This window comes from Thalia democratica, chromosome 6 (assembly GCF_965202585.1).
Source record: "Thalia democratica chromosome 6, ktThaDemo2.hap1.1, whole genome shotgun sequence".
NCBI classification, from domain to species: Eukaryota; Metazoa; Chordata; class Thaliacea; order Salpida; family Salpidae; genus Thalia; species Thalia democratica.
In genome coordinates this window covers 45,506,419-45,523,039 of record NC_139170.1, presented here as the reverse complement: position 1 = coordinate 45,523,039, position 16,621 = coordinate 45,506,419, and the positions used below count along the sequence as shown (strand labels likewise).

The 16,621-nt window shown below is 26.0% G+C and overlaps 1 protein-coding gene across 1 annotated transcript; it reads left to right on the top strand.

Annotated features, from left to right (window-relative positions):
- The first annotated feature begins 13,263 nt into the window (after positions 1–13,263).
- Positions 13,264–14,283, top strand: LOC145839150 (kelch-like protein 7). Its single transcript, XM_082946759.1, has one exon. The coding sequence runs from the start codon at positions 13,264–13,266 to the stop codon at positions 14,281–14,283; it is 1,020 nt and encodes a 339-aa protein (XP_082802885.1).
- Positions 14,284–16,621: the final 2,338 nt, after the last annotated feature.

Below are 16,621 nucleotides of genomic sequence, written 5' to 3'. Positions count from 1 at the left end.
ACTCCAATTAAGTTTAAAAAACGGTCGGGGGCCGGTCATTTTCACTCTGCGGGCCGGATCCAGCCCGCTGGCCGTACGTTGCCCACCCCTATATTACAATATAATAAAATATATTTTTTTATCTTTAAGGGATAACACAAACGAAAATTCTGAAAACTATATTTACTAAGTAAATTACAAACAAAATGTATACGAAAATTTTTCTAACAACATTGAAATCAAAATAAGAGTTAAAAAAACAGTCGTACCCAAATAGGTGCATATATTGTTTGATTACAGTTAAGTATGTGTACCCCGAGTCCCGACTGAAGTCTTGATACATATGTACAGTTAAATATGTTTAAGTTTACTGGTCTAAAACATATGTTAAACCTATTAAAATAATTCTAAACAATTTACGCTATATATTATTGTTTAATTTCACTTGTTTTACGATTCAGTGGTTAAAATTGTAAAACCTCAACTGTGTAAAAACAAAAAACAACAAATAAACTCATTTTGTGTTAATTTTTAAACTACTTATGTTAAATAAACGTATGTTTATATATTAGATCAGTTGTTGTATTATAGTTGTTTAATTAAACTTGTAACGCTTTAATCAAGGATTTTTCTGTCAAAAACTGATGAACCAAATTTGAAAATTAAATTCAAGTTGTTTATTTATTTAAAAAACGGTCTGTAGTTTAAACTTAAAAAGTTATTATATTTTATTTAAGTTTGATAAATTTTTGAGTTTCATATCTTTAAGCATTCGCATTTTTGTCTACTAATAAATAAATAAAAAATCTTATATTAAACTAATTTAAACTTATTATTGTTTTTTTTTTATTTTATTTGCTTTAAATAAAATACATGTTTAAAGAAAGTAAAAAAAAAAATATTTATTTGACGATAAAGTTTTGATGTAGTAAAAATGTCAAACGTAGTTGAAATGTCACTAGTAGTAGTTACAGTTTTCTATCTTTGCTTTAAAGAGCTTGTCTTCGTCTATGATAATACCTGCAAAAAGTTTTAAATGTTAAGTTTTAATAAGTATCTCTAACCAATTATGAAGAGTTAAAATTTTTTTTTAATAATGGGTACCTTACGCGGGTGCGTACTGCGTACTTCTCAAAGTGCGTACCTTACGACGTCTTTACTTTTTGAAATCACAGAAATTTGGACCTGTTAGTAAATGTATATTGCATATCTTATAAAATAGAAAAAAAAGTTCCTGCAAATAATGCTAAAAAGCGTGTGCCCCGATTCGTGTGTAAAACCAAAAATTTTTTCCGACACAATTTTTAAATCTATCAAAGAACACTTCCTTAAATTTTGAAGTAGTTATCTCAAAAAAACGTAGAAAATAATATATTTATAGTGAAATAGTCTATATTTGCAATTTTAGTTTGCACCTCCCATAAGAAACCTATTGTTGTCTCCGACTTTGACTGAATATATCTCAAAAATTATTTTGAATTTTTTAAATCTGTAAAAAGCATCTTGTAGCTTAATAAAAACAGTATGAAATAAGATCCAAAACCACACCTTAGTATTCTATACTATCAATCTGCTTAATAAGAAAAGCATTAATCTTAACACTAAATTCACAATTAAAAAAAAAATTATTGAAAAGCAAAATTCTTTTTTTGAATTGTTAATAAAAAGTTTATTAGCATAAATATTTATCAACTTTAAACAATTCCTTATTAACAAGTGTAATCTAATAATCATGTTACTATGTTGGTAGCTTATGAAGACATTGTCAGCACACTATTAGCTAAATTCCCTGTTAAAAGTAAAATTTAGAAAGTCATTATAGTAATGTTATGATAGATTGTTAATAGTTGAAACAACATAGTATGTTTTCAATGAACTGTTAAATGAGAACTTGTAAGTCTTAAAATAAACCAGTAAACCGAATAAATTTTTAAAGCAGAAAAACTACAACAAGAATCTACAATTGTAGCAGAAGAAGAGATTGAGACCAGTGCTCTCTCAAAAAATATTATTTATAGTTACTTAGTTTCACCGAAAAACGTAATAATTTTCAATCTGTGATTCTTATTCAAGCAGAATGTAATAGATTACAAAATAGAATGTAATTCCTTTACCATGAAATAAGTATTTGCTTCTGTAGCTTGTCTCTTAAATCTCAACTTGAATAAATTTACAAATTAAACAAGCTTATTTAAAAAATAACCTAACTTGAAAAACACTATATATAAATTGAGTTTGAGAATTAAAAAAAAAACTCATTAAAAAAGTTTAAGTAGAGTAATAAGGAACGTAAATCTATCAGAGTAGTAAATGCTTCAAAAAGATCTGCTATTGCAGAAAACCTATTTAATAACCTTGACTTTGCAAGTATTTATAACTTGAAAAAATTTGAAATTATGAAAATTGTTGAACATTTTTGATTTAAACAAACTTGAGGCTAAAACTAAATGTATTTTAATAAAAAAACCTAAATTGTGTAGACATAAAGACTTTGATTATACTATTTCTTTGTTTTTATAATTTTTTTTTAATTTGTTACGTATGTTTTATTTATTATTAGTTGTATTGTAATAAGAAGTACTAATGCATTGTTAATTACCTTTTGCTCTATTATTATTTCGTTATGTGTCTTTTTGTTTCAGTGGTCAGACTTTGATGTCTAGGTCCATCATATGGACAATAAACTTTCGATAATAATTTACAACTTTCTTTATCGAAAAAACTTTTCCAAACTTGTTTTGTCAAAAGTGTCTAGAGAAAATAATTTATTTTTTAGATAACTTTTAGAGCACTCACAACAAAACGCTGGTTTTCGTTAGAACGACTGATGGAAGCAACCTTAAAACTAAAAGCTACTTCTTTAGTTTTTTCTGTTATAAAATCATAGAATGTTCTATCGTACAACATTTTGTTTTCACTTAGTACGTACCGTAACTTTGCCGAACAAATTACAAGTGTATTAACAAATTTGTAGAGAAACAAATTAACTGATCTATTATTATGATAACAATAAATATTTCAAAATGTGTTGTTCTCGAATTAAAAAAAAGTTTAAACTTGATCTAATAGGTTCTCTTGGTTCTTTTTGTTTAAAGAACACACTACTAGCATTATGTTTAATAAAATTTAAGGTACTCCGTTTAAACTCTTCAACTAGGAGGTGTTTTTAATACGACAATTTCGTTTTCAAACACCTTTCAAAAAAACTACTTCTAGAACTTTTTTAGCTTAACTCAGCTTTCTTAGGTATCTATAGTGTGTGGAAACTATGTTTAAAGTTTAAAAATTTACCATTAATTTAAGTCTTTTACAGTACTTATATATGATAAATAGCTTTTTTTTTAAACAAGATATAAAACAAAAGCACAACAATTCAAATTATTTAAAGCTAACACTTTAAGCTGCAAGGTTGGGACAGTTAATAGGATAAGTTTAAAAAACAGTACTTACCTTACTACAGTCCCTCAAGTATCGTTAAGGTTGGTTGCTACTTCGTTTATTATGAGTTCAGTTGACTTAATTTATTTATCAGAAGGTTACGCTTAGAAACTTATTTAAACTAACTGCTAAACTTAACTTAATGTGACTCAATATATATTACAACAACTCAATTTTACAAGTATACTTTTGAATGTACCCACATATAAACTTTTACTTGATCAAATTAAATCTTAATAACAACAACACGCCACTTAAGAAATTTTCGATATTTGATTTAAGTCTTATTAGTAAATTTTAAATATTTTTTTATAACTTAGTTAATAACTATGAAATTGATATAAATACAACTATTTAACAACTTAACGATTTAATTTAAATCTTAGGGACAACTTTATAAATACTATTTGTTAATTAGTTAGTAACTATAAGATTGCTTTAAATACAACTACTTTATAACTTTAGTATTTATTTTATAACTTATGGACAATTTTCTAAGCACTATTTTTTACTGAATTAATAATTATGAGAATAATTTAAATATAACTACTTTAAAATGCAACGATTTAACTTAAATCTTATGGACAAATTTATAAAGTTTATTGAACGACAAAATACGACGCTCAGATTATTTGGTCCTTGGACCTGGTGCACGAAGAACCTTTCAGTTATCAAGTCGCACACCACGGGTACCTTTTAAATTTAAAGTCCTGTCCAGGTACTTATAAACACTATATATTACAGTAGACTACCGCTTAAGTACGCAAACTGAACCCGACCAAAAAGTGCGTACTTAGCACGGGTAGTGCGTACTTTTTGACGACATAGTATAACATGAAATTTAGTTGATTTTTTTCTTCTCTTACAACTAGCCACCAAATAATTAAGCCAAATAAACAAGTCTATTTATTTTAAATATCATTTGATATATAATTCTAATCTGCAAAAATGTTTAATAGGTTTTAAAATAATTTATTTTTTCTATAAAAAGTTTCTATAAAATGTTATTCAGGCTAAGTTTAGTTTAGTTAATACATTTATTATAATTTTCCATTAGCTAAAAAGTGTTTGATTTTTTTATTTGAAAGAAAAGCGTTTCAGGACTGTTTTTGTAAGAAAGTTTATATCAGTAGAAACATTTAGAGTATAAGTGCACAATGATAAGATGCTCATAAATTTTTTTTAACTTTAGTTTTTTGTTGTTGTTGCATCTTTTTATATGTTTATTTTGAATTTAAAAAATTGTAACTAGTTTTTGTGGTTAACTAGTTTTGTATTATGTCACATTAAAATTATCCTTTATTTTGCAGATTTTCTGAAAGTTTTTGAATATTTTTTTTTTTAATTTTAAAGAAATTTATAAAAACGGATGGAAAGCGTCAGAAAACGACTCTATGGAACAAGTCTTTAGAAAAAATCTAAGTCTAAGAAAGTTTTGAATTTTTTTTGTCCTTCTAGGTTAGTGCGTACTTAAGGCGAGATGCGTACCAAAAAAGTGCGTACTTAAGCGGTAGTCTACTGTACTAAATTGATACTAATCTAGAAAATTTAAATGAGAAAAAACTTACAAATCAAGGTTTTCCAACTTTCCAACAGCTTTAAATGATAAGTTTACAAATAAAATATTTAAAGTGATTGTTATATGATTTTACCAGACAAATTATTCGGTTTTCAACTAATCACAGTTAAAAGGTAAACTACATAAACTACTGAATACTATTTTATAAAAACTACACAGAACAAGTGGTTGATAAAATTTAATGTTAAAATTCAGTAATTACAATAATGTTTACAACCACACTTAAGAACAGTCGTCTATACGGTATGCTATGCATCCATGCGCTAACCGCTCAGTTCGTGCATATTAGTGTGCATGGGTGGGTATGCTATTAATTCCCACCCGCGATTATTTCTTACCAAAAATGTTTGTTATTTTCTCTCTTTTTTTGTGCATAATTATTTTTTATTTTATTTTTCTATCACTACTATCATTAACACTTACTCTCGGTCGGTAAGCAGTTTTCAAATTTGGGAAATGTATAGGAGGGAAAAGTAAGCGATCATTTCCCTCCCGCGCACAATTCCCAACTAATTAAATCTGAAAACAGCTTTCCGCTTTTTTCATACATATTTTTGAACAATTTTGTGTCGAATAAAACAGGACATCTGTAAGAGTTATTGACGTAACTTGAAATTTCTGAAATTTTTAAAACTGTTTGAAATATGTATTTTTCTGGTGCGTGGGATGGAAAACAACATCGAAAACTACAGTACGAAGAAAGCGGAGCGGAGTCAAGCTTTTGAGGAATGGAAGCCAAAAGCAAGATCGCACTTTTGACCTTTTTTGCGAAGCAAAACCGAAAGAAAGTGGAGCTTTCTGAGGCAGGAATTTCGATTAACAAATTTAGATTTGTTTAAAGTTGAAATACTATTTTTTCTATCTGATAAAGTAATTATGCTTTAATGCTTAATATAAACAGCAGTTTTTTAAAACTTTAAAAAATTTTTAAGGGTATATGAAAATTAGTAAACAATTTAAAAATTTCCAACTTTTTGTAATATCTTTCTTATAATATTATTTATTTGCTTTATTCGGCTAGCACAAAAGCGCGCTCTGCGCGCGGTGTGCGATACTTTAAGATATTATAAATTATTTTTTTGTTGAAGTAGTTCTTTTTGTTTCATAGTTTACTTTAAAGATTTTTTAAGTTATTTTATAAGAAGTAATTTTTCTTCATTTTACATTTTCTCTTTGAAACTAATTCTGCTTTAATGCTTAGTTTAAGCAACAGTTTTCATAAGTTGTAAGAATTTTTAAATAGTCTTCAAAAAATAGCATAAAATTGAAAAACTTCTAATTAAAAAAAAAAATCTTATAATGTTGTTTATTTGCCTTATTCGAGCACAAAAGCGCGCTTTGCGCGCGGTGTGCAATGGTTTTAGCTATTTTTTTTTTTCAAACTAAAGTAGGTTTTAATTGTTTTATAGTTTACTGAATAGTTATACTAAACTTGAAAACTACTATAAGAAAGTAATTTACGGTAATATGAAATATAAATTTGTTAAGCTAAAAGTGTTCTTCTTAGCTTAATTAATAAAATAATTCTTTTGTAAATTTGTTAGTCATATAGATTAGAAATGTTTTTCAATTGTGTATTATTATTTATTGCTTGTGTTTCACATTTCTTACCATCTTATACGTCTGGTAGCAATAAACAGACCAAAATGTACAGATGATTCTTATTAAAGAAAATAAATTCTTATTATAGCTACATAATAGTCGTGTTAAATAGAAAATTTTGCAGACTTTATAAAATAAGCTATTTCCTTTTACCTTTAGTTTGGGTTTTAAATTAAGGTCATTTTGTTCTAAAGTTTAAATCTAATTTACCTTTTTAAATAAGAACGTAAGCTTTACTAGTACCTAAAAAAGAATTTTTTCAATCATAAAACTATATCTTATATGAACCAAAGCCAGTGGGAAGTATTAAAATCAGTAAAGGTCAAGCTAATATATGTTTTCTCTGTATTAATTTGAGAGTAAGATGCAAGGTAAGTTTTATTTTCTTGAATTTCAGTCTGACGTTTCACCTTACTTTTTATATCTTCAGTTATAATCATACTTTACATGCAACTGTTTTCATTTTTGAAATTTTTTAGTGATTCATCGATATCATTCAGTAAAGTTAGAAAGTTCAGTTATACTTATATGATTTATATGATTATACTTTATATGATTTAAGAAAACTGATAATCTAAAAAGTTAAAATAATGGTATTATAACCTTTAAATATATAAAAAATTTAAAATGTAAATTTTAATTTTTTTAACTATAGTAACTGTTCAACAATCAAGTTTTAATTTTTTATGATACTAAAGCTGCTGTTTGTTTACGTTTAACAATTTCCATGTCATAAACTTTTTAAAGTTATTGCATGCCGTTTATATATATAGTAAAATTAAAAAAAAAAACATTTGAACTAAAATAAAAACTTTTCTTGATCAAAACTTGTATTTATAAGCTGTCAACTTCAATTTTATGTTTTATACTTGATTGTCTAATACGTATCGTTTTAAATTGTATTTATATTTCTACTTCTGTTAGTTTTTTATGTTTAATTGAATTAAGTTAAGTCAAATTCATGATGCAGTTAGCTGTTTTTTGAAAAACAATTTTTTTTAGAAACATCGAGCCGTCAATGAAAACACATTGAAGATTAAAAAAAACATATTTGTTCGATAAAGAGGGAACATAGAAAAGGTACGCACTAAAACTCAGAAATGATTAAGATCAAATGACTTTAAAAGAAAAAACATAAATAAAATTTTACAAAACAGATTAAGTAAGATAAGTAAAAAATTGAAATATGATTAGTGCTAATATAACACAAGTACTTTTTTTTAATCTTGAAAATTTCAAAAAAAAACTGCAACAAACTGTATTTTTTTAAAATAAACAAATACAAGCTGGTAATATAATATGTTTGAGAATAAAATATTCTAAAATTTAAAAACACGTATATTACATAAGGTACGCGTTTTTGACTTGATTCAAGGTGCGTATCTTATCAATCTCCTTTCTGTATAATTTAATAAAGATCGTTTTTCTAATGAGTTTAGTCGAGTTTAAAGTTTGTTTAATTTTTGTTAGAAAATTTGTGGTGCAATTGTTTTGTTTAACTTTGATTTCTATCTAATTAAGCCGTAAACAAATGTGTAAAATATAATTTAAAAAAAATAATTTAGATTTTATAATGTGTAATAAAATTTAATGTATTTGCCTTATGTAATCTTAACAATAAGAATTTTTTGTTCTCTTGGTTTTGGCGGGTAACGTGAGTGTTTGAATCTACCCGGTTGGTTACTATTTGTGACTATTGTATACTCTGCTACAATTGGTTTATATTACATATAAAATGATTACAAACACTATCTTATGCAATAACACTTGCGCATTTTTATATTGAATTATTTCAGAAAGTTTAAACATTACAAATGGCTATCTTCACTGAAGTACAAGATGACGTCCAAAAACAAAGAGTTCCGAATACTGAATAAAACTTTGTTTGTTTCAACCTTAAACGCCATGTTTGAGTAATTGTTTGGCGACAAATTACCGTACTTGATACTTTTAGAACTTAGATAACATAAATTCTTAACAAATTTACAAAATATTAATAGTTCCAAATAACCTTTATACACTGGTTGTTTCTCACAATTTCACTGTTTATAAAACAATGTTTACTTTTTTGATTGCTAAAGTGTCTAAAGCAAATTTAGTAAAAATGAAAGGTTGTTTGCTAAGACTAAAAAACTTTAATTATGGTTCTAAAGTTAGTCAAAAGGAGTGACTTAACAAAATATTTATATATATGTTAACTTTATCAGTAACAGATTTTTATTTGTAAACTAACTTATATTTTAATATAGTTTTGTTATAACAGTGTTCTGTGGTTATTTTATACATTATATTCATTGTTTAAACTGTCTTGTCTAATTTATATAAAGAAGTCTTAAATAGAATCTAGTATTTATAAGATACTAATTAAATAAAGTAGGATATAAAAATCATGAGTAGCACCAACAAATTAAAAGTATCTACATCCATACCTTAAAATCTGCTAAAAAGTTTCTATATACTAGTTTAAAAACTAATGCTATTTTCCATAAATTTAAATAGCCAACGATTTAAAAAAAATCTATGAGTTGAGCAAAACTTTTTAACTAATAAAACTACTTGACCATATAAAATTCACTTAACCTCTGATATCATTATAAAATTAATTTAGTTTTTAAATCTTTAAATCTATTAACTTTTTTTTTTAAGTTTACGAGATTTATGAAAACCTCGAAAAATTGTTAAAACTTGAATTTATTGTTAAAGCTGCCCCAAATTACTGCCTAGTTAATGTTTGTTTATTTATACTTATAAACTTATATACTGTTTTTTTGTCTTTGACAACTATAAAAACAGTTTATACATTTATTTGAACTTTATACTTAAAAAATATTAACAACAGTGTTGCTAAAAACCTTGAATCTGAATAACTTAAAAAAAGCCTAAGATTTGACAATTAAGGCTAAAAAAACCTGGAGTTAGAGAAGTTGCGAAAAATCTGGAATTTAGAACAAAAACCACTAAAAAAATCTGGAAAGCCTAAAATTTTGTATAATTTTTACATGTTTAAGTAGTAAAATTTTAATTTGATCAAAAAAATCTAACATATAGATGAAAAAAATATCAATTAAAATACACATTTAAATAGATATACAGTATATTTTCAGTTTTATTATATTATTTAGCACAATTTTTTAACTTAAAGATAACTTTGAGTTAAAAATAGACCCAAAAACGTGTACTTATAAAACCCAGATACAATTTTAAAAAAACCTTAAAGTAATTTCTCAAAAAAATTTGGCAACCCTAACTAGTTTAAATATTTTTTATAATATATTGAGTGTCATTTTTTTTAAATACAGAGCCTTTTTAAAAGAAAACATTTTTTGTTTAACTACCTTTGAAATTAAAAAAAATAAGAAAAAGACTTTTTTTATTAGAAAATAAATTAAGTTTTTTTGCATCTAGAATTAAGACTAAAGTTCACTTCTCAAGTTTTAATTAATTTTTTACTAACAGTCTATTAGGTTTTAGTTTCAGCCTATAACTCATTAAAGTAGACAAATGTATTTTATCAACTTAAATGTTTAACTTACCTTAAAAGTTAAACTATTTAATAAAAAGAAAAACTTTTGAGTTTGCTCAAAATCAGAAAAATGGTATTGTTTATGCATTTAAAACTTAGACTATTATTAACCTTTCAAGAATTATTTGAATTTATTTAGTAACAACCTATAAAGTTTTCAATTTAATATGAAAACCATTTAAGTAAGTAGTCAAGTTTACTTGTTTAACCTAATTAATAAGATTATCTCAGTTTACTGAACTTTTTGTTAATAGAAAAGTTTTGAATTAGCTAAAAATTAAAAATGATAAATTATATTATTAGATTAGATCAGGCTTTCCCAATGTAGATCTTTACAGAATTTTAGGGGGCTAAATTATTTTACAGAAAAAGCAGCAAAGGGGTCAAAGGGAAAGGGGTGGGGGGCATTAGTAGTAAAGGGGAAACACGGGGGCTATGAGGCCATAGTTTGAAATTTACACTAGATATTCTGGATTTGATGGTGAAGAGCAAAATATAAAAAAAAGGTATCAGGTGTTATTTAAAGGTAGTTTTGAAAGTTATACTTAAATCTGGAATATATGGTGAAGAGTGAAAAGAAAAGGTTCTAAATTTATTTTAGGATAGTTTTTTTAAATTCTTGTCTTAGGAAACCACAGCTTTTCAATTTTATTTAAGAGGGCCTCATGAAAAATATTTGAAACCCTGATTAAGATATTTAAATTCTGTGAACACCTTAAGTTTAAATTGTTTGATTTTTTTTGTACCTAAGGTCATTGTACCAAACATTTAAACGCTTTATTTTCGTTAGGTAAACAATTTGAAATCTAGAACATTTTAATTTATCTCAACTTTATGCATTTGTTACTAAGTTGAGAACATCATTTCTTAAAATAGTAGTTATAAAAAGTCTGAGAGTTTTAAATTAATGTTTCTTATGAACTAAAACAATGCCTACACTTATTTTACAATACACTTAAATGCTTTCAGTTTGATAAATTATAACAAAAAAGAAAAGAAAAGTCATGTCAGCAAAAGGCATTCAGAAAACTAGAAAGGGAAACTTTAAAGATATTCACCAAAAGAAACTGAAAAGAAAAGATGTTTGTGAAACTTTCAAGAATTATAGCTATATGACTAGATGTGCCGAAAATGCTGCAAAAAGCTGTGATGAGAACAAATTTATTAAGTTAATTAACTATGCTCACGCAGGTATGTGGCCTTTATTAATCATTAACAGAATTAACTGCAGTAAGTTAAATATTATAACGACAAACTTGATTTTTTCTTTTTTAATGTGGTACAGCAACATTTTATTGACGAAATTCAACCCAGTTTACTCAATTAAACTATTTACTACTTCTATACAAGGGCGTGTCCAGACTCACTTAAAGCGAGGTAAAATATGTTTTACTTGTTAAATAATAAAACATTTTTTGTTGGAGCTTTTTATTGAGCCTAAATAAAACTCAGTAAGTGCTTACTATTATATTTTAGCATTTCTTTATTATTGTATCTATAAAAGGGTTGCACGACTATTAAAAATCGAACAATTCAAATTCCAAAACTTATGTATAAAAAAAAACTAAGATGCCACAACTCAATAGTTGTGTATGTTTGAAACAGATGAATGTACAAAGACCTTCTTAATATCTTAAAACCATTTTTGTTTTCTGCAAAATTAGAAATATTTTTCGAGATATGATTAAAAAAATTTAAAAAAAAAGTAAATTTGAAATATCTCTAAAAATATTTGAAGTTTGCAAAAATTATAAAATATGAGCTTTTTTATATTGCTAAATCAAATTGAAAAATATTTTATAACTACTTTTTTTTTGCTAGTTTCAACATTTTAGTTCGTATTTCGTCTTGAATTAATTAATTTTCTAAAATGTAAGGCTAACAAAAGTATTTTTTAATTTACTTTTACTAATACAGACAAAATAATATTTTACTTGTTCTGTTAAAAGTTCGTATTTAATTAAAATGAAATTAAAAGTGCATTAAACTATTGTAAATAAACATATAATTGCAAAAATTGAAAGATATTACTATAGTGTCTGTTCAATTTTTCTATGTATTAGATTATTGACTTCTTTTATTTTTGAAAAGGTAATATTAATAATTAATTTTGGTTATTGATATCAAAGTTGAAATTTTTATTCAAAATTAAAATAATTCCAAAAATAATTGGAAATGAAACTACAAAAAAAAAGATAGTTAAAGCATTTACTTAGTAATAAAATCAAAGTCACTATTATTCAAAGTAGACATAAAAAACAAAAAAGAGTTTTTAATCTAATAAAAATTCAAGCAAAATGTTTAAATGTATTTTAATGTCGTGATCAAGTAGATAGACGTAAAAAATGATTTCAAGTGAATTATAATCGGTATTATTTTGAACAAATTTTGTATTTTTGTTAAAAGCTTTTACTTTACTCTAAAATATATTTGAAATTCATTAAAATATTTACGTCTTATTGTTATACGTTTATTATGATATTTTTTAGATTTGAAATTAAGACTTTTTATTGATTGTAAAAACAAATTAGTACATCTAAAAACACCATCATAGCTTTAAAAGTCTTCTAAAGCTAAATGTATGATGAATAATTTAAAAATTACAACAGGTTGAAAAATTTTCAGTCAGAAATTTATTTTAAAAATTTAATATTTTTTCTTATTGAATGAAATTTAAAAAATAAAGTAAGATTATAAAAACTATACTTATAGCAAATATAAATATTATTAACGATAAAGTTAGTTTTCAGTTAGAAGTTTAAAAACAATACAACTTAATTCATTTATACCACCAATAGATGTTTGTTATTTTGAAATCTTGTTATTATATTCTTTTTAAAAAAATTAATACTTTTAATCTTTTTACAACTCTAAACTTAAGGAAAGTTATTTTAACCTAATATATATTTGATTTTAAAACCACTTTTTTTCAGCAAACGTTGAGCTAGATGGTCATCAGTTATGTTCCGTCTTAAAACTTAACAAAATGTTTATACATAAAAACGTGGAGAACAAACTATGTCAGTTTGTAGAAAAAAGAATTAAGCTAGAAAAAGTTGTAACTTATCACCAGTTAACGAAAGCTTTCAATTTGTTGGGCGTCCACGAAGCAACACTGAGATACATCGAACGCTGTTTCACAATGGTCGTAGAAGATGGCAGTTTTTTAGAATTAGACATCGGTCGAGTTTCGAAAATACTCCAAAGTTCCGAGTTGCTGATCACATCTGAAGTTGAAGTTTGCCGTGCTGCTTTCAGATGGTTGAGCCACGATATCGACGAACGGGGCGAGTTTGCGAAAAGCTTGATGCTAAAAGTGCGGCCCGCCTTGCTGTCTGATGACGCTTTAACTTATCTCACAACTGAAACGTCATCACTCTCTAAGCTGCATGGGTGCACTGAAATACTAAATAATGTCCTGGAAGGCAAAAATATACAAAGTAAATCGGCCAAAGTGAGTAGATATTGTAGCCAGAACGAATTTGTAATACTCAACTTTGGGGGTATGCGTTTTCTGCCTGTAGAAGATATTAAGTATCTAGATGCTAGTAGTTTAAACATTGTGAGAAATGTAAGTAGCACACTCAAAGATCGAAGGTCATTTTCGACTGCTTGTTTAAAAGGTGAAATTTACGTTTTTGGTGGTTGTAATTCTAATAGCAAACATATAATGTCTGTAGACAAATATTCATCTCGCACTGATGCGTGGAGTAAAATAACTGATATGTTTGACAGCCGTTATGCATTTTGTGCATGTTCATTTATGGATGAGCTGTTTGTTATTGGAGGCGCAACACACGTGAAACATGCATTTAACTCATGTTTTCAACTCAACGCAAGAGATCGCAGATGGAAAGAAGTTGCCGTAATGAACCAGGAAAGATCATATTTCCCTTGTGCCAATTTCAAAAGAAGAATCGTAGTTTCTGGTGGAAGAAATACTGATTTGAGAGACTTAAACACCACTGAGTCTTATGATGTGTTTGGGAACACTTGGACACAAATGCCAGACATGTTGTCGCGTAAATCAGGCCACGGTTTAGTTGTCGTACATAACAAGCTGTTTACAGTTGGGGGGAACAGTAAAAACTGTTGTGAAGTTTTGGACGATGTTTGCAATAAGTTTGTTGCCGTCAAATCACCGATGTATGCCGGGTTGTAGTCGGCGATAAATTTTTTGTGTTTAAAACTTATTGGTCATCTTTAGTTTACGAATATGATGTTCAAAAAGAAAAATGGTTTGACAAGTCGTGTGAAGCGGTGGAAGATACGGATGATTATTGCTGCGTTACACTACCAAAATTTTAGTTAATTTAAATTTGAAGGAAGTAAAAGTTATACATTATTAAAAGTATAAAAAGCATTAAAGCTGAAAAATCTAAACAGTAGTTACTTTTATACGTAAATAAAGTAAAAAATATATTCGCAATAATTAGAAAGACTATATTTTCTTGAACAAGACGTTAAAAGGTATCCGTGATGTGCAACTCAATAACCGAAAAGTTTTTTCGTGCACCAGATCCTAAGAATAAACATTTCGTTTTGAGCATTTTTACTTTGTCGCTTCATGATCAATTGTAAAGAAAATTTTTATAATTAAAACTTTTATACTTCTAGTCTTCTAAAAAAACAAAGAAAAGAAAATTTATTTATGTAAACTTTAAAGCGAAATGATTAGTCTGGTTTGTCTGAAAATAAATTTTAGACTGGTATATCATCTTATCACTTTAAAATTAATTTATACCCAAGCTTCTCTGAAACAACTTATTTTTATCATTTTATTCACGCTCGTTTCTTAATAAAAACAAAATCAATGACTTGATCCATTTCAAGCTATTTATAACTTATAATTAAACTAAAAGCACTTAATTTAATACAGTGTCAAAGAACGGTTCAAGTTACGTACCTCGTAATTACTTTTATTTTATCTTGATTGAAAATATAACTTGTTTCTAAACTTTTTGATTAAAACCAACACTTTAAAGAACGAAAAAAAAAGACACTCCGAGGCGTTTTGGATTTTTAATTTGGAAGTATATTATAACATTTTACTACAAACTAGTTAATGTTAACTAATTTGTTATAAAATTAGGCCTGTTACATAAGTCAGCTATTCGTGTTGTGGTCGAAAAAAATTACCATCCTTTAAATACAGATAACTAAAAAGATTGACCAACACATTGAAACAAAAAATTTAAAATAAATAGTAAGAGTATTAACAAAAACGTATAATTACAGTAAATTTGATATATGTACTTCTAATTAATTGTCTTCACAGAATTATTTGCTCTGTTATTTTTGCTTTCCTCTTTTTTAAAATATATCGTATATAAAATGACTAGTTTGATAAAACATAAATAAGTAATTTATATTTATATTTTAATTTTTAAAATTACCAAAGTTAAACTTATCGTTTTTCTCTACCACGCCTGACTATATATTTTGGTTAGCTTTAAGTAAGTTTTAAAGATGGGTAAAACAGTAACAAGAAGAACTAAAAAAAGGATTTAAAAGTTTCAATTGAAAATAATTCGTAAAAATGCAAAAGTTTTAACGAATTTAAGGTTTTTTACAAACTTTAAAATGCAATCCTATATAAATAAAGTATTAAAAGCTTTTATAACTTAGATTTTGTGAATTTTAATTTATATTTTTATTATAAACTTCCACTATTAAATATTTTAGAAAAAGTTTTGTAGTATTATATTTTTTTCAAATTGGTATTTTAATATTTTTGGTTAAAAGCGTAAGTTTAAAAACCTTTAGATAAACACACAAATTTTAAAAATAGGAAGTGTTGTACTTGCTAAATTATATGTTTTAAAGACTCATTTACTTTTAAATTTTGTTTTAGTAGCTTATAACCGCAGTTATCTAAATCCTTTCGAAAATCAAATTAAATTTTGTTAAAATTCCCCCAAAAAAAATTTAAAAATAAAGATCTCTAAGATGGGGATTATTAAGTTGGCTGTGTTTTATGGACAGTGTAGTAAATTTTTAGCTACTTGATTGAAAACATACCTAAATAATAATTTTTACAAAAAGCTAAGTATAGAAGCATTACATGCCTTCCTAAAACAAACATGTCATATTTTATTTCTCTAGCCTTAAAAATAACTTATGAGCTATTCTATGCAAAACATTTTAATTTAGTAATTAACTTTTACTTAGACATAAACTTAATGAACATATGATGTTCAAAAAGAAAAATGGTTTGACAAGTCGTGTGAAGCGGTGGAAGATGCGGATGATTATTGCTGCGCTACACTGCCAAAGTTTTAGACAATTTAAACTTGAAAGAAATAAAAGTTATAAATAATTAAAAGTATAAAAAGCATAAAAGGTTAAAAAGTTAAAAAGTAGTTATTTTTATACGTAAATGAAGCAAAAAAAATATTCGTAACAATTATAAAAACTTTATTGTCCTGGACAAGACGTTAAAAGGTATCCGTGGTGTGCGACTCGATAACCAAAAAGGTTTTTTGTGCACTAGGTCCTAG

Excerpts from the sequence above, each read along its gene's own strand:
- LOC145839150 (XM_082946759.1), top strand. The coding sequence starts at position 13,264 with ATGGTCGTAGAAGATGGCAGTTTTTTAGAATTAGACATCGGTCGAGTT.